The sequence below is a fragment of the Pseudonaja textilis genome, chromosome 10 (assembly GCF_049901715.1).
Source record: "Pseudonaja textilis isolate UNSWEBS1 chromosome 10, rPseTex1.2, whole genome shotgun sequence".
NCBI classification, from domain to species: Eukaryota; Metazoa; Chordata; class Lepidosauria; order Squamata; family Elapidae; genus Pseudonaja; species Pseudonaja textilis.
Genome location: NC_141999.1, coordinates 24,052,306 through 24,074,124, shown reverse-complemented (window position 1 = coordinate 24,074,124; position 21,819 = coordinate 24,052,306). Strand labels below are relative to the sequence as shown.

Genomic DNA, 21,819 nt, shown 5'->3' with positions numbered 1-21,819 from the left:
CTTTGGGCACTAGCTGATGGCTCCCTGACATCTATTAAAATCTTTTTTTTATTGCTACAATTAAAGAAATGTATATATTCTTTAGATAGAGGTCCTGAAAGAGTAGTTTATGATAAAAGCAACTCTTGAATGCTCTAGTCTAGCACAAGTAAGGGTTTTGCATATAAAGAGCTTAATTTTATGCGCCGCTGTTTACATGTTATGCACTTTTTTTAAAAAAAATGGATTATAGAGGAATTTGCAAACTCATTCGCACAGTTCATAGTTAGGCAACCCTTTTCTTAGTTCAACTGAACTGCTGCTAAAAGGTATACAAGTTTCTAAGATCTCTAGGAATAGTCAGGCTAAACATATGAGAAAAAAAGTAAACAAGAAATTGCTGTTTAAAGCACTTTTCCCTTAAACCAATTTCTTGAGCTTTTGTGCTAATAGCCTTGCGCTATTATCTTTCACTAGGTCAGTGTTTCTTTCAGATATGTGGACTTCAGTTCCCAGAATTCCCCAGTCAACAGGCCCACACAAAGTTGCTGAGACCGGCTTAAGACTGCTCTTAAGTTCAGCTACCTGCCCGAGCCTCCTTAACAGCTCGGTCGTCCGTCTCAGTTTTACCTTGTGTGTCTAGTTTGGTCTGTCCAAACTAATCTCCCCTCCTGCCTTCTGGCTTCACACAGCAACAAGGTTTTCTTCCAGAATTCTCTCTCTCTCTTGGTGCATCGCAAACCTGTTGATCCACGACTGAAGGTTATGAATGATTCTCCTGGAAGGCTTTGCGGGGAAAAAAACACTTTACATTCAAGAAGGGAGAGGCTCCTGACATGGACTATGCATGACGGTATCGTGTCACTTCGAGTACCGGAGGCCACTGCTGAGAAGCGTAAGTGGCGTGTTCGTTTGTGAGCTTCTCAGAAACAGCTAGTTGGCCACCATGGGGCAAGTGAAACCTGGATTAAATGAGGTTTAGTTTTTTTCCCTGATCCAGCACATCTGTCTACTCTTCAAAATGTTTTTCTAACGAATGCTTCTCCGCCCAACTTTTATTTTCAGTTGCCTTTCTTTGAAGTGAACGGCAGAGGCCCCAGAACCACGTGAAGGCTGCCGGCAGAGGTGTCAAACCACATCCCTGCCTTGGTCTCCCGAAACTTGTTGGTCCTGCCTTTCTTCGCTCACCTTTTTCCCGATCCAGGAGTGGCAGCTGGACTCTTTGAGATTTCGTAGCTGGCGGTTTCACCTTCCTGCATGCCCATCGCAAGGTAAGATCTCCTAACCCTTGGTGGGACCCGGTGAACGCGGGGAGCTTTGGAGCAGGTTTCATTTCTGAACAGGAACGTTAAGGCAAAGCTTTGAGGAGAAAAGATTTACCTTTCCCGATCAGGGAAGCGAAGCAAAATCTCTTGAAGTAAAAGACGTATCTCTGGGGAATGAATGCTGGATTTATTGGGGGGGGTGGGGTGTTCTCTAAGTTTGCCTGCTTGTTTTCTTGCAGTCGTTTCATTATCCAAACTAACGTTATCACTGCTGATGATGTTACCTAGTTTGGTCAATGAAACGTGGGCAAAAAAAACCAACCGAGCTCAGAGAGGTCCAAGGAGCCCTCCCGTCAACCCCGAGCCGCAAAAATATTCCCCTTTCTTGGATTTATTGCCTGCTGCTGAGTGTTTTGGTGGCGTCAGCTTGTTTGTTGAAGCGATCATGGGGTGAATAAATATATATATATATATATATTTTTGATGCAGATATTCAGACGCACCTGGAACTTTGTGTTCGGGTGGGAGGAAGGTCAGAAACGGCCTTTGGCATGACGGTCTGGATGCATTCGGTGTTTTGCCAAGCGCTGGGTTTTTTGTTTTTTGTTTTTCAAGCAGGATGTTTGCCTTCCCTTTCAGAGCTAAGCATCGACTCTGTCCGCCATTTTGCCCGCTGATAGAGGCACGTGGACTCAGGTCTCCCTTGCAGCCCAGGTGCGAGCTCCGCTAGGGCAGGCGTTGAAAAGGAAGAGGCCGCTTGGGAGGGGAAACTTTCTCCTGAAGCACCTTCCCTGGACGCTGCACATTTTTAATTGAGCTGCAGGTGTGTACGTATGATTACTTCTCTGAACGGTGGGAGCTTTCAAGAGTGTTGAGCTTACGGGGTTAATTGCCTGTGGAAGGAGGCCGGGCGGCATCTATTATCCACTGTAATGTGTATGGTTAATATTTATTCACAAATACGTTGGTGGTTTCAAATCGAATTAAAGGACCTCGGTGCTCTCTGGACTTGGTTGTTTTCATTTCATTACCCAAACTGGTAACAGATCCACTGATGTAGCCTTGTTTGGATCATGAAACGTCTGCAAGAAAATAGCTAAGCTCAGAGAGCACCAAAGACCCCACAGTTCTCCTCCCCTCTTCCTCCTCATTGGGTATGGAACCTTACAAGCTCCTTCCCCTTCTCCTCCTCCTCCTTCCTGCATTGGGTAATGGAACCTCTACAAGCTCAGAGAGCACCAAGGACCCCACAGTTTCCTCCTCCTCCTCCTCCTGCCTCCTCCTAGGCACCAGACACAGCCTCCTCCTCCTTCCTGCATTGGGTAATGGAACCTCTACAAGCTCAGAGAGCACCAAGGACCCCACAGTTTTCCTCCTCCTCCTCCTCCTCCTCCTCCTCCTCCTCCTTCCTGCATTGGGTAATTAAATATCTACAAGCTCAGAGAGCACCAAAGACCTTTCATTTCAACCCTGAGCTACAAATATTGTCCTCTATTGATCGTTAGAATTCTTCAGTCATACCAGATGGATTTGGGGAGAGCTGTCTCCTTTCCCAAGGGTAGCAAGTTTTACTTCATCCCATGATAGCAAATTATTTATTTACTTGTCCCAATAATTCACTCCTTCCTCCTGTTTAGTTTACCTGGGCCACGGACGTGTCTTTGGCCGCTGCTATTGTCTCTCCACCTGCGAACACCTGGAGTTCAACCTGTTTGATGTCTTCTGTTTCTCCAGGAGATCGTTCAGAGACCGTCCCTCCGAAGAAAACCAGTCTGGGAAGTTTGATCAGGAGAAGAGGGCTTGGGGATTAACCAGAGTCTTGTGGGAATGAACGATGACGGAGACCATGGTTGACGCCAGCAAGGAGCACATGGGAGCGGGGTCTCAGTAAGGAGAGGGTCTGCGTGTCAAGGAAGAGGAATGTCCGTTTGCCCAGCCGGTTATGCGGAGAGCTTGTAGTCCAGCGTTTCTCGGCCTCAACCGCTTTTTAAGACGCGTGGATTTCAACGCCCAGAATTCCTGCAAGGAGATGAGAGGAAATGCTGGGGATTGAAGTCCATACAAGGCCAAAGTTGAGAAACCTGGCAGGACATCCAAGGAAATTCTTGTGCCACTTCTAAACCATGTTTGATCTTGTGTGGCGCCTAGCTGATTGGCTAAACAGCTCCTCTGATCCAGGAGTAAAATTTTGGCTGGATTTCCCCATAGGAAGTGGGGTTGACGGCTAGGCAGTTCCGACCCATTGACAGCTAAGCAGTTCTGGTGACGGCTTCTTTTAAGCCACTGACTTATCCCAGGAAAAAGCCAGATCACCTCTTCGGTTGACTTCCTTTGCCGCGTTAGATTGATTGATCGATTCGTTTGGGAAATTTATATTGCCGCCTATTCATTCATGGCGACTTACAGGAAATAAAAACAACATAAAAAAAAGAGAATAATGATAAAAATTTAAAAAAATGATAAAAGAACGGTGGTTTGTTTTACAACCATTTGTCTAAAATGCTATAGGCTTTCCTGCCTGACCAGGGGGTTGGACTAGTAGACCTTCAGGGTCCCTTCCGGCTCTTTGATTCCGTTCTTCTATGTTGTTGAATAAATCACAGTTGGTTGGTTCACACAACCGGCTGAGCCGTAAATTCTGCTCTAGCAATGGCAGGAGCTGGGCTCATTTAATAAAACCAACCCGTGCTAGGACTTGGGACCTTGGGCGAATCCCACCCATGGTCAAAATGTGTTTATTATTTATTTATTTATTGGATTTATATACTGTCCTTCCTACTCTTGTGTATTACATTAAAGTTTGCATACGAGAACTGGAGGGCTTTTGGCAGCGCAAAATCAGTTGGTCTCTTTGTTTGTGTCTTCTCTTTCGTAGGTCGGAGGAAACGGCGGGGCGAAAACCCAGCAGTCGCCTCCCACTTCTGGACAGGCTCTCGGCCACGCGTGGCATTTGGGAGCTTCTGGATGTCCAGCCAGAGCAAATCGAGAGGCTGCTCTCGTCACACCAACCAGGGGTGACTGACTAATTCTTTTTAAAGAAATTTGCTCGGGGTTTCTTTCCTGCAAAACTGATCTGTTGTCTCCATGTCACCCATCCTTTTGTTGTTGTTTTTTTTAGTTCCCTGTTTAATCCTCTTAATTTTAATCACTTATTACCTTTTTTTATTATATTGTAAGCCTCCCAGAGGGACGCGGTGTGAGAGAAATGGGTATTTAGGAGGTGGTGATGGTTTGGCTTTGGGATGTGATTTTCCAGCAACCCTGCTGTCTCCATTTTTTACCTGTTTCAGTCATTCATCGTTGCTAGAAATGGGAACGCCGCTGCCAAAACACTTTTCCTCCGTTTACCTGAAAGTGACAATAAGATGGTTGACCTTTTTCCTCTTGAAGACCATCCAGGTGAGTTGGTTTCTATCCCTGGGAGATGAACAGAGACACCTGGTAATCTCACGGAACAATGCAACATTAAGCGGTATACTCAAACCAGCGCTAAAAACATCTTCAGACAGTCTTAACGTTAGGAGAGAATTAAAATATGGAGATTCTCAGTCACTCAGGTCAGGGTTGTCCCCAAAAATGCTTTTTCAAAAGGCAACTAAACTTTCTTGTTTTTTCTTTGAAGACATTTCGCTTCTCATCCAAGAAGGCTTCAAATGGTATGGAAATATGAATGGATTTCCAAAACAGTTGCAGACTACAGGAATCATTTGCACGACTCAGGTGATCCTGAGGTCATAGATAAACCTCCAAGTGGCCTCAACAGCTCTCTAAAAGGATGCAAATGACCAGCTACCTGCAAGGAATATAAATCCTTCCATTCCCTACCATCCACTCAGAGCCAAAGAAGCCTCTTGGATGAGAAGCGAAACGACTTCAAAGAAAAAACAAGTCCAATTGCCTCCTGAAAAAGCACTTTTGGGTTGAAAGAGAATATTTGCAGCTCAGGGTTAAACAGTGGGGTCCTTGGTGCTTTCTGAGGTGGGTAGTTTTCTTGCAGACGTTTCATTACCAAATTAAGTAACATCACCACGCTGATGATGTTCCCTAGTTTGGCAATGAAAGGTCTGTCCACAAAACTACCCACCTCAGAAAGCACCGAGGACCTCACAGTCTTCACATTTACGATGGAAAGATGTTTGCTTTTCTTTCTCACGTATGCATGCATGAATGTCTAAGCTTCCAGGATCCTAGAGCTGTACATGTAGAGGAGAATGGTACCCCTTCCTTTCCCTTCTCTGGAGCCCCCCATAATCTCACCTCCCTTGCTGGATCTCATAATGAGAATCAGAAGTGTGGGAAATAGGAAATGTCCAGGCTTTGAGCTACCGTTCTTCACTTCCTTGCACCAACCGGTTACTGGACCTCAACATTCATCACGTCTCTTCTGGGGAATTTCAAAACATCATTTCCTTCTATTTAAAAGAGGAAGTAGTTTGGAGAAGCACAGAAGGACCAGTTGTCACAGGCTGCACGCTCGACTTGTTAACTGGCAACCTCCTTACATTCTTGACCGAGAGGGTGGCCGTTACTTCTGTCTTTTTCCCACCGTTCTCTGCCTCTCGCTCTGTTCTCATCTTGCTTCCCCTGAATTTGATGTTCCCCTTCTCTGAACAGGTGAGGAATTCTTCCTTGGGTTAAATAATGTGGTTTTTAATCCTACCTTGCTTCTAGGAAAAACGGGGCGACGTCAACAGGTGGCTTCTGTCTCTCTCTCTCTCTCTCTCTCTCTTCTTTCTCTCTGCGCAACGGGGAAGATTCCTGCCCAAGTAAACTTAAGGAAATGCACAAGGGGGCGAGGGAGAAAAATACCTCTCCCATCCAAAAGAAGAAAGCCAGGGCTCTCCCATCAGGGGTCTCCATTCCTGGCAACTTTGAAGACTTGTGGAAGACTTCAACTCCCAGAATTCCCAGAGGCTGGCTGGGGAATTTGGGGAGTCGACGTCCACAAGTCTTCAAAGTTGCCAAGATTGGATACCTCTGCTCTGCATAAGAACTGGAAAGAACTTCCAGAACTTTTTTCTTGCAGAGTTACCTAAATCTTGCAAAACCCAGGGGTTGGAGTGATGCCAAGGGGGCAGCCCTGTATATCTTTGGGCACCAGTTGAAAATATCAGGCTGGTTTTCTGGCTTTTCAAAATGGTGCTAATTATACCAGGGTAAACTTGCCTCCAGGTTGTTTCTTTAAAGTCTTCTTCTTCTTCTTCTTCTTGTGCCCTATCGGTCACCGGATCTTGGCGATTCTATTTTTATCAACACCCACACGAAAAAGTGCTGTAAACTATACCCACATTTCTTTATTTGCGTCCCCTCTTCGGTGTGTTTTTACAAATATTTCAAGGCAGCCAGCATATCCCTCCCATCTTCCTCCTCCTCCTCCTCCTCCTCCTCTTCCCCACAACAACAACAACCATGTAAGGCGGGTGCATTTACAATTCTGCTTGCCGTACCTCAAGAAGGACGCACAACAGCAGAGCTGGGAAAGATTGGGAGAAGGGGCAACTGAGAATGGTCAAGGGGCTGGCATGGCTTCCTTGCGAGGAAAGGTTGCAACGTTAAGGGCTTTGTAGTCCTTTAAAAGAGGCGAAAGAGAGGGGTCAGGGCAGAGGTACAAAACCCCGATGTGGATAAATTGTATAAAAGCAGGTGGTCTTAAAACTTGGCCACTTTCATTGTTAAAAAAAATCATTTGACTATACTTTTATTCATTCATACTTTATGAGATAACTATAATTTAAGTAATTTATTCTATAACAAATCATATAATCAGGCCAATTCTATCCTAAAAAAAAAACACTTTATAGATATATTATCTAATAACAAAAGAAAAAGAAAAAACAAGAATATTCCTTATTATCTAAAATTCTAAGTATTCTATTGTCATATTTCATCATCTAACCATTGATAGAAAAGGTCCCAAATTTTATAAAATAGTTTATCTTCTTGCTCTCTAACTTCAAATGTCAATCTACTCATCTCAGCACATTCCAATATTTTCTTAATAATTTCTTCCTGCAATGGAATTTGTGGACTTGTGGACTTCAACTCCCAGAATCCCCCAGCCAGCTGTCCCTGCTTTTTCTCTCTCTCAATCTCCTAAACTGGAGAGAGATTGCAGAGGAAGGGATCGCAAGAGAGTAAGTTCTGCTGGCTGGAGAATTCTGGGAGTTGAAGTCCACACGTCTTAAAGTTGGCCAAGTTTGGAGATCCCTGGTATAAAGAGACTAGATTCCCGTTCTCTAAATACAAGTAGTTCGTTTAGTGACCACTCAAAGTTACAATGGCCCTGAAAAAAGCGAGTTTACGATCTTTTTTCACACTTACGACTGCGCGGCATCCTCACGATCATGTGGTCAAAATTCAGGCCCTTGGCAGCTGATTCATATTTATGACGGTTGAGTGTCCTGGGGGGGGGTCACCTTTTGTGGCCTTCTGACAACCAAACAGGGAAACCAGATCCGCCTCCCTAACCACTGTGTCACCGACTTAACAATTGGCAGGGATCCACTCAACAGCCGTGACAAGGAAGACTGTAAAAACAGAATCAAAATCCTAGGGATGGAAGGGAACTTGGGAGGTCTTCTAGTCCAACCCCCTGCCCAAGGCAGGAATCCCTTATTTCTTCTCGGACAAACGGTTGTGCCAACATTTTTCTTGAAAAGTTACCGTGATGGAAAACCCACAACTTCTGAAGGCAAGCTCTTCCATTGACTTAATCGCTATCTGGATCTCCTTCCGATCCAGCCCACTTAGTTCAGTATTTTTCCCACCCCCCGCTGGTTGATTACCTCTTCTTCCTGAGAGGATCCTGGCCCTGAAATCTTTTTGGTTTTTTTGTTTCAGTCCAGAAGTGTCAGTAGTTGAATTTCAGACTTCCTTCTGCGCTCCAGATGTTCTCTTGTGAACCACGGATATGTCCCAATCCACTGTTGAGTCAGGTTTGGGGGGCATTGCGTGAATCATTCGTTTCCAGGCTCTCTTATTTTATTTTTTCCACTTTGCCTTCAGTTGGAAATTGTGAATTGAAAAAAATAATGGGAAAAGATTGCTGTGATTATAAAGCATGTGCTTAACGAGCAAGCCCTGGCCAAGGACGGAGCCTTCCTTCCCCCGCAGCCCCCATGGCAATCGATCTACAGGTAGTCCTCGAGTTACGGCCACAGTTCTGCCCCAGATTTCCGTGGCTAAGCGAGACAAGCTGTGGAGTGAATTTTGCTCCACTGTACGACCTTTCTTGCCGTCATTCTTAAGTGAATCCCTGCGGTTGTTAAGTTAGAAATAGGGGTTTGTTAAGTGGATCTTGATTCCGCGTTGATGTTGCCTGTCGGAAAGCCGCCAAAGGGGGACCGCATAACCACCTGGGATGCTGCGTTCGTCATAAATATGAGTCAGCTGCCAAGCACCTGAATTTTGATCACAAGACCATGGGGATGCTGCAACGTAAGTGTGAAAAGCAGTCGTAAGTACATGCCAGTTGCCAAGCATTTGAATTTTAGTTGCATGACCATAGGGATAAGTCATTTTTTTTTCCTATGCTGTTGTAACTTTGAACAGACATTAAACAAATGCTCTCTCTCTCTCTCTCTCTCTCCCTCCCTCCCCTCCCTCCCTCTCTCTCTCTCCCTCCCTCCTCCCTCCCCCCTCCCTCTCTCCCTCCCTCTCTCTCTCTCTCTCCTCCCTCCTCCCTCCCTCCCTCTCCTCTCTCTCTCTCTCTCTCTCTCTCTCTCTCTCATTTGCAGCCCTTCATCTCAAAGGCTCTCAGTTGTATTTCAGAAACCTTTTGGAACTGGTTGGCTTTCACTTTGTGAGCAGGTGAGCACCTGGGAGTGGGGAGGTTGTGGGGTTGAAGCAGGCTGGGAGGAACCTATAGGTGCCAAATGTGACTTTTAATTAACCCAGTAAGTGCCAGAGGCTTCTGAGGTCAAAGGGCAGGCTCCTGGCATCTGCCTTTTCCCAAACATTTCAAGACCTTCCCAACTCAAAGTCAAAAGAGAAGGCTTTGGGGAAAAAGGTGTGAGAAAGAAATCTCAGGCCACGTGCCCTGAATACGCTTGGAACACCCACTTTAAAGCACCCACCATGGTGCAAAATCTTACTTTTGAATGGTACGTTTGAATCTTTTACTCCCTTAATTATTTTTAACGTGTTTCTATAATTGGTAAGCCACCCAGAGTCGCCTTGCAGGGGAGATAGCCAGCACAGAAATGTACTAAATAACTAAATTAGTCGTAAATGAATGGAAAAAAGGGTAGCGCAGAAGGGCCCACAAGGTGTCAGCTTTGGAAGCCATATTAGCACCAGAAGCTTCCATGCTACCACATTCTTGAGCAGGGGAGGGGTGGATTTCACGGAGCGCGTGTGTGGTTAGACATCATAACATTCTTCTTTAAAGTCAAGGTCATGTTATTCCTGCACCTGGCTGAGAAGTAGTAGAGGGGAATGTCTCAAGTTGGAACGGATGGTGATTGGGGCATGTGATGGAATGGTGGGTGCAGGGGGTGGGTTTGTAATTTTTTTTACTTACTGGAGGGAAACCCGGAACTTTCAGATTCGGGATTTCCCAGATGTGCCAGTATATTAAAAAGAAACTTTGAGAAAATGCCCGTGTCGGAGTTTTTAATGGGTTTTTCTGGAATCCCGACATTATCAGCCAGTCGTGGGATCGTTTTTGTCATTGTGCTTCTTCTTCTTTTTCTTCTTCCAGGGATATCCTGCCCTGTTTGCTCAGGATCCCCCATGTCTTTCACCTTCCAGCTGATTTAGATGCAGTTGCCACCTTGGGCCCAAGTGAGTGAGAAAACCCCACGTTCTGCTCTGGAATTTGGGGAGAGTTTGCCAAATTCGGGGGGTTGCTTAATATCTGTACTCTCCGGAATTTTTGCAACGCGGTTCGTTCCTTTGAACAAAGGCACGCAATTATCGAGAAAGTGGAAGGTTTCGTTTTGTTTGGAAAGCGATCTTGCTTTCCGCTCCAGCCTTGCTGCAGGGATTCTGGTAGAAGGGAATCTTGGTAGCTCAGGGTTGAACTGGAGAGGCCCTTGGTGCTCTCTGCGCTTGGTGGTTTTCTTGCAGACGTTTCTCTACCCAACTAAGTAACATCATCAGTGCTAGAAGGGAGTGGGGGTTTGTGGAGAGGAGGAGGAAGAGGGGAAGGAGGAAGGAGGATGAGTCTGGGGTGCTCGGAGCTCTCTGAGCTTGCAGATGTTTCATTACCCAATGCAGAGAGATGGAGGAGGAGGATGACTATGGGGTCCTTGGTGCTGTCTGAGCTTGGTGGTTTTCTTGCAGACGTTTTACTACCCAACTAAGTAACACCATCAGTGCTAGGAGGGGGTGTCATTTGTGGAGAACAGGAGGAGGAGGAGGAGGAGGAGGACTGTTGTGGGCGGGGGGGGGGGCGGTCTGGTGCTCTCTGAACTTGGTTGTTTGCTTGCAGACATTTCACTACCTGACTAGGTAGCATCATCAGTGCATGAAGATGTTGCCTAGTTGGGTAATGCAACGTGTGACGTCATAGAACAGTTTTGAAGCATCCCACCAGGGTTCCTCTCCTCCATTTCCTGTTTGTTTTTCTCCTCCTCCTCCTCAGCGTTCTGGGCGATGCCTCGTAAACCGACCAACGGCCAGGCCTCAGACGACGCTGAAGCCAGCTGCATGGAACCCAACGGGGACCTGCTGAAATCCAAGCAGCTTTCGTGCTCCATCCGCGTGACGTCCGAGGACGCCGCCCTGTGCATCGTGAACCCCCTCTTTCTTTCCGTGCACAGCGACATCGAGTGGCTCGACCTGGCCCCAGGCCTCTACCACTCGAGACGCAAGCGGGGGTCCCTGCCGCTCGCCAATGGCACAGCGAGGCAAGAAGCCCCAGTTAGTCTGGAACGTCTCAAGTCTCAGGAAGAGAAAGAGAAGACGGGGAAAGGTAAGATTCGGGCAGCTCTTGGGGGGTTATCGGTATAAACGCCTCCCCTGGTTCTCCTGCTCCCTGGGAGCCTGGCTTACCAATGGAAGAGAACCTTTGTAGCTCAGAGTTGAGCAGTGGGGTCCTTGGTGCTCTCTGAGCTGGGTGGTTTCCTTGCAGACAGGATTCTGCCAGTTACTCCAATTAAATCGTGAGCCTCGAGCCGCACTCCCAAAACTAAAAAAGATTTTATTTGAAGTTAACAATCTACGTCTGGCATTAACCTGGGTGTAGCCAACTCTGAGACACATAATTCACTGTCACCCTTGATCCTGCTTTCCCCACCTCACCTCTCTGGGTGTATCATCCAACACAAAAAGAAAAAAATAGCCAAGAGTCATCAATCATGCTCTCCAATTAGTTTGTGCCCGGCAGAAGCTTCAGTCATCGAATCAGTCTTTGAAGAAAATATGAATGGAATGTACTTTCGATTCCACACTGCCGCCTGCTCTTTGAAAACTCCCCCCCTCACCTTTCTTTCTGTTGACAACTATAAAACGTGCATACAAAATGTTTGATGAGTTGACACGTTTCATTACCAAACTAGGTACCCTCATCAGTGCTAGCAAGAGCTCTGATGGTATAATCTAGTTTGGTAATGAAACTTTTTCAAGTAAACCACCAAGTCCAGGGAGCACTAAGAACGCCGTAGTCTCCTCCTCCTCCCCCCCCCTCCACTCCACAAACCCTTCTCGTACTGAGGATGCTACCTAGTTGGGTTATGAAATGTCTGTTAGGCATCCAGAAATTGTCCACGGTAATCAATCACTCCGAGACAAGTATAATCTCCAATTGACTTATTAGAACAGCTCTGGTACGTCTGTGGAGTTTCCCAAACTGAAAAGTCATTTTCAGCGCCGTTTCACAAAATCCACCTTCTCTCCTCCCACTTCTTACACTTCATTAATCACGAGAACCAATTAACTGCAGCTGGAATTTTTAATGCGACATACGAAATTCCTCTAGCCCCCTTTTTCCTTATAACATTCTTGGCAGCTGAATCTCAGAGCTGACAATGTCTGCAAAGAAAAAACCCCCAAGCTCAGAGAGCACCAAGGATCCCATCATTGTTGTCGCCGCCTCCTCCTCCTCCTCCTCTTCCTCTTCCTCCTCTTCCTCCTCTTCCTCCTCCTCCTCCTCCTCCTCCTCCTCCTCTTCCTCCTCCTCCTCCTCCTCCTCCTCCTCCTCCTCCTCCTCTTCTTCTCCTCCTCCTCCTCCTCCTCCTCCTCCTCCTCCTCCTCCTCCTTCCTGTACTCTGCAAACCTGCTCCCTACTAGGACTGATGATGTTACCTAGCTGGATCATGAAACATCTGCAAGAAAAAAAAAACCCAGCTCATGAAACACCAGTTCAACCCCAAGCTACAAAGATTCTCTTCTCTTAGTAGAAACTTCTGTGTAATATGACCAGTTGGCACCCTAGATGGTAGACAGAATAACACAGATTGGCTAATATGTACCCCCCCCTGGCTCCTTTCTTGCCGTTTTCTTCCCCGCAGACCCTCCGTCCTGCTCAGCCTCTGCGCAAGGGGATTTCCTTCCTCGCAGGCCATCCTGCAAGAGTCCGGAAACCGAGGCCCGGCCGTCCTGGTCCCCCACGGCATCCCGAAAGGAGACCCGCTCTCCCCACCGTGTTTCCTGGGTGGAAGGGATCTCGGCCGACGCTTTCCCCTGCTTGAAAAAGGCCCGGTCCGAATCCTTGTTGCTGAACGACTCCCTGTTGCTGCCTCTCATCCCGGAATTGGACTCGCTCTCCATCAGCAGCATGGAGGACGAGGGCGAGGGTCTCCCTCCTGCCACCCCCTCCCCACAGAAGAGACGGCGCCCCTCCTCCGTCACCTTCACCCACAAAGTGTTCCACCGTCTCTCGGCCATGAGCAGCGCCCTGACCGGCTTCCTCTCGCTCGAACGCCGGGTGGCCAAGCGGGTGCAAGAGCTGGTCCAGGATCCCAGCTCGGACGTGGGAGGCCTGGTGCAGAACTTTGTGGAGCACATCCAGCAAGGAGCCCGGTCCCGGCACCCCACCAGCACCGAGCTGCTGCAGGAGATACGGCACATGATCACCAACCTGAAGGGCTACCTGGTCGAAAGTTCAGAGCTGCGCGCCGCCATCTACTGCGAATATGTTGACGCCGAAGAACCGGATCTCGGTAGGGAAGGCGGGTGGGGGGGGGTCTTCTGAGGGATTTGGGGAAGGGGAGTCCTAAAAGAACGATCCGTTTTGGGTAGTGGGGATGGCTGCACAGTAGGAGCTGGCAGGATTGGGCTATTTCTGCCCCGTGAGCCCCAAGGACTCTGAGCTGCAAATATGCTCTTCGGTCGCTAGAAGGGGTTAGCAGAGTGGAGGAGAAGGAGGAGGACTGTGGCTCTCTGAGCTGGTTTTCTTGCAGACGTTTCGTTACCCAGCTAGGTAACATTGTCCGTTCTAGAAGAGGGGGGCTTGCAGAGAGAAGGAGGAGGAGGAGGTACTGTGGGGTCCTTGGTGCTCTCTGAGCTTGGTTGTTTTCTTGCAGACATTTCATCACCCAACTAGGCAACAACATCAGTGCTAGAAGGGTGTTGGGTCTAGAGAGGAGGAGGAGGAGGAGGAGGAGGAGGTGGTACTGTGGAGTCCTTGGGGCCCTCTGAGCGTGGTTCTTTTCTTGCAGACATTTCATGACCCAACTAGGGAACATCATCCATGCTAGGAGGGAACGGGGACAGAGAGGAGGAGGAAGAGGACTGCGGGGTCCTTGGGGCCCTCTCAGCTCGGTGAACTCATGGCAGACATTTCATGACCCAACTAGGGAGCATCCTCCGTGCTAGCAGGGAATGGGGAGAGAGGAGGGAGGAGAAGGACGGTTGTATCCGTGGTGCCCCTCTGAGCTTGGTGATTTCCTTGCAGGTGTGTCATTTCTAAACGAAGCAACAACCTCCGTGCTCGACCGAACCAACCCTGTTCTACAGGGGTTCAACCCTGAGCTAAAAATAACCCTTCTTCTCTGGGTCGGGCAGAGTTTCTCTAGCAGCTCCTCTGTCTGCAACGACTCCCAGGGAGCCCACCCCCCCTCAAGTCTTGTTTTCCCAGAAAAGTGATCACAAATATCTCGTTGCCTTACCTCCGAAAGAACCGAAAACATTTCTGCGGTTTCCACTCTGGGCCCTGGGCAGGTTTACGACAATGTCTGCTGACAGCTTAGGAAATCAACCTGATCTGTGGTCAGGTTTGCGATGCAGGCAGCGCCGTGTGTGGCTTTTGACAGTTGAAGGAGAGGTTTGGGGCGGTGGATACGACGGGGATGGAGGGGGGAAAAAAAACCCCAGAAACCAATAAAGGAGAGAATATTTGTAGCTCAGGGTTTGAAATGAGGGGCCCCTGCTGCTCTCTGGGCTCGGAGGTGTTTCATGACCCAACTAGGGAACATCTATGTGATAGAAGGGAGTGGGGTTTGTTTAAAAAAAAAGAAAAAAGGCCAACCCTCACTCTCTTATTAGCACTGATGGTGTTACCTAGCTGGGTCATGAAACATTTGCAAGGAAACAGAGCGTCCCAAGGACCCACAGCTGACCATTCCCTTCTAGCACTGAAGAGAAGATTTGTAGTTCAGGGTTGAAATTCTTGCAGACATTTCATGACCCAACAAGGGAACATCTTCAGTGCCCGAAGACAACCCGTCAAAGAGTAAACAACAGCTCAGTCAAGGAGCCACCAAGATCTCACCAACACTGACAGAGCAAGCCAGTTGAAGAGAAATAGACAGCAAGCCCTTCTAGCACTGATGACGTTACCTAGTTGGGTCACGAATTGTCTGCAAGGAGTTCACCAAGATCTTAGAGGGCACCACGATCCCAAGAGAGCTAACCTTAAACAGGCAATTTTTTTAAAAAAAGAAAGCTTTTGAGCTCACCTGCACCTCCGAGGCTTTTGTGCAAAATTTGGAAGAGGCTTTGGCTGAAAATTAAATTCCAGCCTTAAGATTTTTTTCTAAGGACAGATAATCCTGGGTGGTTTCCTGTGTTTAGTTTCCCACAAGGTTTTCAGGGGGATGTTTACCCAAACAGGTTTATCTTCTGGTAAGTCTCCAAAGCAGCTGGTCAAAGGTGGGAAGCTTTCTTAACTCGGCAGCCCTTAAACCCAGGATTGGCACGAAGGAGGGTATAGGTTCAGTCCTTGGCCTTTGCAGCTCAGAAGAGTCAGGCTGATGGATGGTGGCACATCTCTGCAGAAGCCAGGATTGGTTTGATAAGTAATGTCTTAGAGACACACCAGTGGTTGGATTCCCACGTGGCCCCAAGCTCAAATCTGTGATTTGCAAATGGAATTAACGCTCTCCACTGGATTCCTCAACTTTGGCGATTTTAAAGAGGGGTGGACTGCAACTCTCAGAATTCCCCAGCCAGCTGGCTGGGGAATTCTGGGAATTGCGGTCCGCCCGTCTTAAAAGTCGACAAGATGGAGAAATATTGGACTACGCTACACCAAGGTAGGACTGGGTAACCTGTGTGTTAGAATGGCAATGAAGAACATATAATCAGCATACCATCATTGGAAAAGCAAGACAACTTGCTCAAAATATAGGAAACTTCACTCCTATCCACCCATGCGATGGGGCCCTATCCACCGCGTTGCTCTCAACCTTCCTGAGATGTTAACTGCTACCTTGGTAAGCCAAAAGGTTGCTCCATCTTGGACAACAGGAGCTAAATGGATGAGAGCTGGCTTATAGCTATTGCTTAAGATGCTAGTCCCTAAGACCAAAGGATCCTGGCTCTAAGCTCATTATATTGACCTTGGGGTACTGGCAGTTAAAACACACACAAAGAATGGTTGCAGGGATTGGGTATGTCTAGTTTAATGAGTGAAAGGACTGGGAGGGGGGTGGCTTGACTGCAGTCTTCCAGTATCTCAGGGGCTGCCCCAAAGAAGAGGGAGTCAAGCTATTCTCCAAAGCACCTGAACTCAGGACAAGAAGCAACAGATGGAAACTCCTCAAGGAGAGAAGCAACTTAGAACTAAGGAGGAATTTCCTGACAGTTAGAACAATTATTCAGTGGAACGACTTGCTGATTATTATTACCGTTATTGTCAGAGTACAACATGTGTACAGTGAGGTTGGCTGAGCCTCCCTTCATGCACACACACACACACACCCCAACACAACTCACAGTGAGGACAGGAGTCCTTAGCCCAGTCCCAATCTTATTACACTATGTGACCTTGTTGCACAACGCCGACCGGCCCTGCAAGTCTATCCTACTATGTTGACATGAAGTTATTTTCCGTTCAGGAGCCTGACAGCCCAGGGCTAGAAACGGTTTTTCAGCCAACGGTCATAATTTTGAAACACGGTTGCCCCCAGAATTTGAACACCCTGGAGGTGTTCAAGAAGAGACTGGAGAAGCATTTGTCCGAAAGGTTACGGGGTTTCGACTCCAAGGTCCCTTCCAACTCGGTTCTTCTTCTCGTGGGCCAGGTTCCGTGGTGGAAGACGCCCTTTGCAAATGCATCCTGAAGCCGCTGAGGGATACGATTTACGCTCAGTTGCTGGGCTTCCACACCGAGGATGGGTCTCTGAACCGTTTGCGTGAAAATCAGCTGACTTTGAGCCAGCAAAGCTTGGAGGAGCTGGGAGTGGCAGCCGGGGTGCCCGACGGGCCTTGCCTGGAGCGTATCCAGGCCAAGCTGAGCCTCCTGCACCAGGCATACTCGCCCAAGAAGAAGGAGGCCCACATGCTGAAGGTCTGCAAGATGCTCTACGAGGCCATGAACCTCCACCGCGAGAAGGCAGGTAGGAGGCCTCTGGCTGGGTTACGTTTCAATTCGACTATTTCGATCTCTGGGACCATGGAAGGCATTTCTGCCGGGGTGTGTGTGTGAGTGAGATAGGGGAAGGTTACAGTATTGGTAGTCCTCGACTTACAGCCCCAATTGGGCCCAGGATTTCTGTTGCTGAGTGAGCTTTTTTGCCACGTGCCACAGGCGTTGAGCGAATTAAATAAATATACGTATATATTGCCAAGTGGCCTGGGCCCCCTCTCTTCGTCCCCGAGCCGCTTCAAACGTCTGCTGTCCCTCCCCATAATATGTCTTCCCCCCTCACCTATTTTTCAAAGTGCCGTTTGGTGCCGATGACTTCCTGCCGGTTCTTATCTACATGCTGGTGCGCTGTGATGTGGTGTCCGTACAGTTGGACGTGGAGTACATGATGGAATTGATGGATCCCAATCAGCTTCAGGGAGAAGGTAGCGTGGTTTTCGGGGTTCAAGCCAGATCTCTTTCCAAGAAAGAGTTTTCTTCCACCAGCCGTTAGGAGATCAGTGTTAAGTTCTTTGCTAACACTAAATGTGGCATGAAAGTCCCGGTAAATCGCCAGGAGATGGTGGTGAGTTCTAGTCCTGCCCTGGACATGACAGCCAGCTGGGTGACTTTGGGCCAATCACCAGGAGACGGTGAGTTCTAGTCCTGCCTTAAACTGAAAATTGGCCGGGCTGATCATCAGAAGACAGGGGAGTTCTAGTCCCATCTAAGGCATGAAAGCCAGCTCGGTGACTTTGGCCCTATCCCCAGGAGACGGTGAGTTCTAGTCCTGTCTTAGGCATGAAAACTGGGAGGACGACTTTGGGCCGGTCTCTCAGCCTCTCAGCCAAACCTACCGCACAGGGTTGTTGCTGTGGGAAAAATAGGAGGGTAATTCCCTCTTCAATCGTTGCCCCTTCAGTTATTTGAAATAATAAAAACGGGGTAAAAAATTGAGCAATGAAATAAAGATTGTACTTTCCGTACTAGAAGACTTGGGGTTACTTACGGTGCCCCGTGGCACAGTGAAGGGCACTGCAGTTGCCCTGTAGTTGCCTTGACAGACGAGAGAGGAGGACAAGAAACTCAGGGGACCCAACTGGATTCTGGGGGTTGACTTGGTCTTGAAAAAGGTCCTTCAGAAACCTTAACTGTCACTCTGGTTTTTTCCCCTCCCCCCGAAATCTTTCCGGTGTTTCCCACGTTCCCATCCTCCCTTCCCCTCCTCCTGCGTTCTAGGGGGCTACTACCTCACCACCTGGTTCGGGGCCCTCTACCACATTGAAAACTTCCGAGCGGCTTTTACCATCACCAGGCAGATCAGCGTGGAGGCCCAGCGCTCCATCCATCAGTGGCATCGCCGGCGTACCATCCATCACCACCATCGCCGCAATTTGCAGGTGAGCGTGGGCGGCAGAGAACTTTCCAAGCGGAAAGGGCGGAGCCAAAGATCCTCTTTTGACCCTTGTCTCCTGCGGAGTAGGTCCTTCGGTTGGGGTCATTCTAACCGTGGTTTAGATCGGTGTTACTCAAGCTTGGGGCAGGTTTTAAGAGGTGTGGACTTCAATTCCCAGGATTGAAAAAACCCCGTTGCTAAAGGCGACGTTCATTAAGTGAATTTCGCCCCATTTTACAACTTCGTTCGCAACAGCTGTGAGGTGAACCACTGCAGTTCTTCAGTTAGTGACACACGGTCATTAAAGTGAATCTGGCTTCCCCATTGACTTTGCTCGTCAGCAGGTCGCAAAAGGGGGATCCTTGACCCTGGGATACTACGACCGTCCTAAAGACGAGACAGTTGCAAAGCATCTGAATTTCAGTCGTGTCACCCTGGAGATGCTGCAACGGTTGTAAGTGTGAAAACTGGTCCTAAGTTACTTTTTTCAGCGCCATTGTAACCTCGATCAGTCACTAAACGAATGTTGTAGCTTGAGGTCTTCTTCCTGAACTGGGACAATAGCTTGGTGTCCCAACTTGAACCAGTTTGAAAGCAGTTGAGCACTGTGGTGCCCCTGCAGATAGAGGTTCCCTATGGCCCCCAGTGGAAGAGGGTCCTTCCATCTCCCGCTCTCCTTCTCTTTCTTTCCACCCTTCGTGGCATTTGACCCGCAAACTCTGGTCATGGCCTGATGGCTTCCTGGTAGGTTTGAGGTCCATCGCTGGGATGGACAATCTCCGCCAACCTCCGTGGTCACCGGGTCTCTCCCTTCTTTTCAGCACACCCTCTACGTCTCCTTCCACGAACCCTTCAACAACCAGAAGATCGTCTCCGTTCCGCCCAACATGACCACGGCGCTGGTCTGTGCCGCCTGCGCAGAGAAGTATGGCGTCTCTGACGGTGCCGCCTATGGCCTTTTCTTGGTATCGGACAGCTCCACGCAACTCTTGCCGGAGGACAGCTGTCCCCAGAAGGTCCGTGCAGACCTCCTCCAAAGAGAGGGCAGCGTCAATTTTGTTTACAAGCCCAAGAATAGCACCCTGCCTGCCGCTGGTTCCGGTCTGCTCCGGAAGACTGTCGACTTGACCGAGCCCCGTAACAAGCCTCTGGAAAGGGTGGGGATGGAGCATCTGGAAGCGGATTGACTATGGCCACGGACCTTCCTGGTCTTCTGGGTTGGATGAAGTTTCCCACTTGGCCGAAATCCAGATAAAGGCCGAGTTTCCGAGGACTAAAGACTAAAACCAAGACTGGCTTAATGTCAGAGCTGCCTCAACTTGACACCCTCTAAGAAAGGACAATCCTTAACTCCGTTTGTTTACAAAGGTGTAGTTCGCTTAGACGTCAAGTCTAAACGGCAGCCGTGCAAAGCCAGAACTGAAAATTGCGTGCCATCATTCCCAAGTCTAACTTTCCTCCCTTTAAGTACATCCCCTTGCTCGCACACACAAACACACACACACACACCACTGTCCAGTTAAATTCAAAGAAGATATTTTCAGAACGGTCGCTTTGATACGCAGCTGTATTCCGTTCCCCACCCAGTCGACCTTGAAACCGTGTCCTGGGGGAGATACGGTCAGCTTTTCATTTTCCTTCTATCCTGCCTCCTCCCATGCAGTCTTCCCCCCACCCACCCACCCCCAAGAGTTCATGGCAGCCTGGCACTGAGCGATAGCAGAAGACAAGCCTGAAGTGGCAGCTGGCACGAGGACTACGGAGAAGAAATCTCTTGAGCAGAAGATCTTGAAGTGCTGAAGTTCTCACCTTGGTGGCAGTGGCTGTCATCATCCCTAAAACTAGTAACGGGACAGGAACGAATCGTCGTTAAAGTTGTTCTAACTGTCCTCCTCTGGGTTCCTCCCCACCCAAAGTGAGTTTCCCCGACCAGCCTAACGCGAACCGGCCCAGAGGAACTGGGAGAGAAACCGCAAACTGGGTCACCAACTCCAGGCTGTGAAGGTATGCGCTACTTTTCACGCGTAACTCTCCCCTTTTGCTCAACTCTTTAGTTGCCACCTCTGGTCAGCTCCCGCAGAGCCTTGAAAGTTGGCCCTGCGTCTCCACGTACAACCCGAGTACATTTCGCTCCACGCTCCGTGGGGCTGGCTGGAAGGCCTTTTCGCCCAGCCACAAGAGGCTTATCAGTTGGATTCTGGAAAAGTCCATTAAACATCCTGGTTTGAATTTTACATGTCACCTTTTGAAAACACGTCCTTTTCTGACCTTGCGACCTGGTGTTTCCTCATCCGCCGTCCTCCGAGAGAATGGGAGCCACGTCTGTGAATTTGGATGCAGGCCTGGTGTTTTTTTTTTAAGAAGCCCCAAGATGCAAGATATTTCCCCACTTGGGGAACTCCGCATCCTCGGTGCTTCTTTGTGGATAACAGTGGCCACCAAGGAATTATTTGAAGTATCCAATCCCCACTTTTCCCCCAGCGCTATGAATACCTTTTTACAACCAGGGCCGGAGTTCCATATGCTGAAATGGGTGTTTTCGAGGTGGGTCTGTTAGTGATTTCTTTACAGCAGTCCACAAGTTACAACGATTCTTTCAGTGACCATTTGAAGTCACGGCGTTCTAGTACAACCCACTTTTTTAGGAAATCCTAAATCAATTCAGGCAAACAGTTGTCCGGTCTCTTCCTAAAAGCCTCCAGCGATGGAGCCGCTCGCACCTTTCTGGAGGAAAGTCATTCCACCGATTAATTCTTCTCACTGTTGGGAAATTTCTGTTCGTTCCAGGTGGCTTTTCTACTGGGTGAGCTTCGCTCCCTCCCTCCTCCTCCTGTCAGTCAGGGGAACACTGGAAGTTTTTAAAAAGATGTTGGACGACCATTTGTCTGGCGGAGGGTTTCCTGCCTAGGCAGGGGGTTGGACTAGAAGACCTCCAAGGTCCCTTCCAGCCCCTGTTCTATTCTGTTCTATTCTATATTCTATTCTCTATTCTATTCTATTATTCATTCTATTCTATTCTATACATTCTATATTCTGTTCTATATTCTATTCTATATTCTATTCTATATTCTATTCTATTCTATTCTATTCTATTCTATTCTATTCTATTCTATTCTATTCTATTCTATTTTCTATTCTTCTATGCTATTCTACTCTACTCCGATTCTATTCTATTTTCTATTCTATTCTATTCTTTCCTATTCTATTCTACATTATTCTATTCTATTCTATTCTATTCTATTCTATTCTATTCTATTCTATTCTATTCTATTCTATTCTATTCCTTATTTATTCTAGTCTAGTCTAGTCTATTCTATTCCTTATTCATTCTAGTCTAGTCTAGTCTAGACTAGTCTATATTCTATTCTCTAGTCTATTCTCCACATTCTATTCTATTCCACTCGATTCCATTCTATTCTCCATATTCCATTCCATTCCATTCCTGCCTT

The 21,819-nt window shown here is 48.0% G+C and overlaps 1 protein-coding gene across 5 annotated transcripts; it reads left to right on the top strand.

Moving 5' to 3' along the window:
- Positions 1–163: 163 nt before the first annotated feature.
- RINL (Ras and Rab interactor like) lies at positions 164–20,611 on the top strand. Of its 5 annotated transcripts, XM_087940196.1 has the most exons (13): positions 164–1,250; positions 1,884–2,067; positions 2,979–3,131; positions 4,120–4,258; positions 4,535–4,643; positions 8,981–9,053; positions 9,946–10,028; positions 10,831–11,160; positions 12,698–13,348; positions 16,652–16,966; positions 17,292–17,420; positions 18,214–18,374; positions 19,192–20,611. In XM_087940196.1, exons 3-13 carry the CDS (start codon positions 3,079–3,081, stop codon positions 19,555–19,557), a joined length of 2,409 nt encoding a protein of 802 aa, XP_087796322.1. In that variant the 5' UTR covers positions 164–1,250; positions 1,884–2,067; positions 2,979–3,078; the 3' UTR covers positions 19,558–20,611. The 5 variants fall into 5 exon arrangements, with proteins under 5 accessions (XP_087796322.1, XP_026571113.2, XP_087796321.1 ...); XM_026715328.2 differs by lacking the exon at positions 1,884–2,067; XM_087940195.1 differs by lacking the exons at positions 164–1,250; positions 1,884–2,067 and having other exon boundaries at positions 2,554–4,258.
- The last annotated feature ends 1,208 nt before the right edge of the window (positions 20,612–21,819 follow it).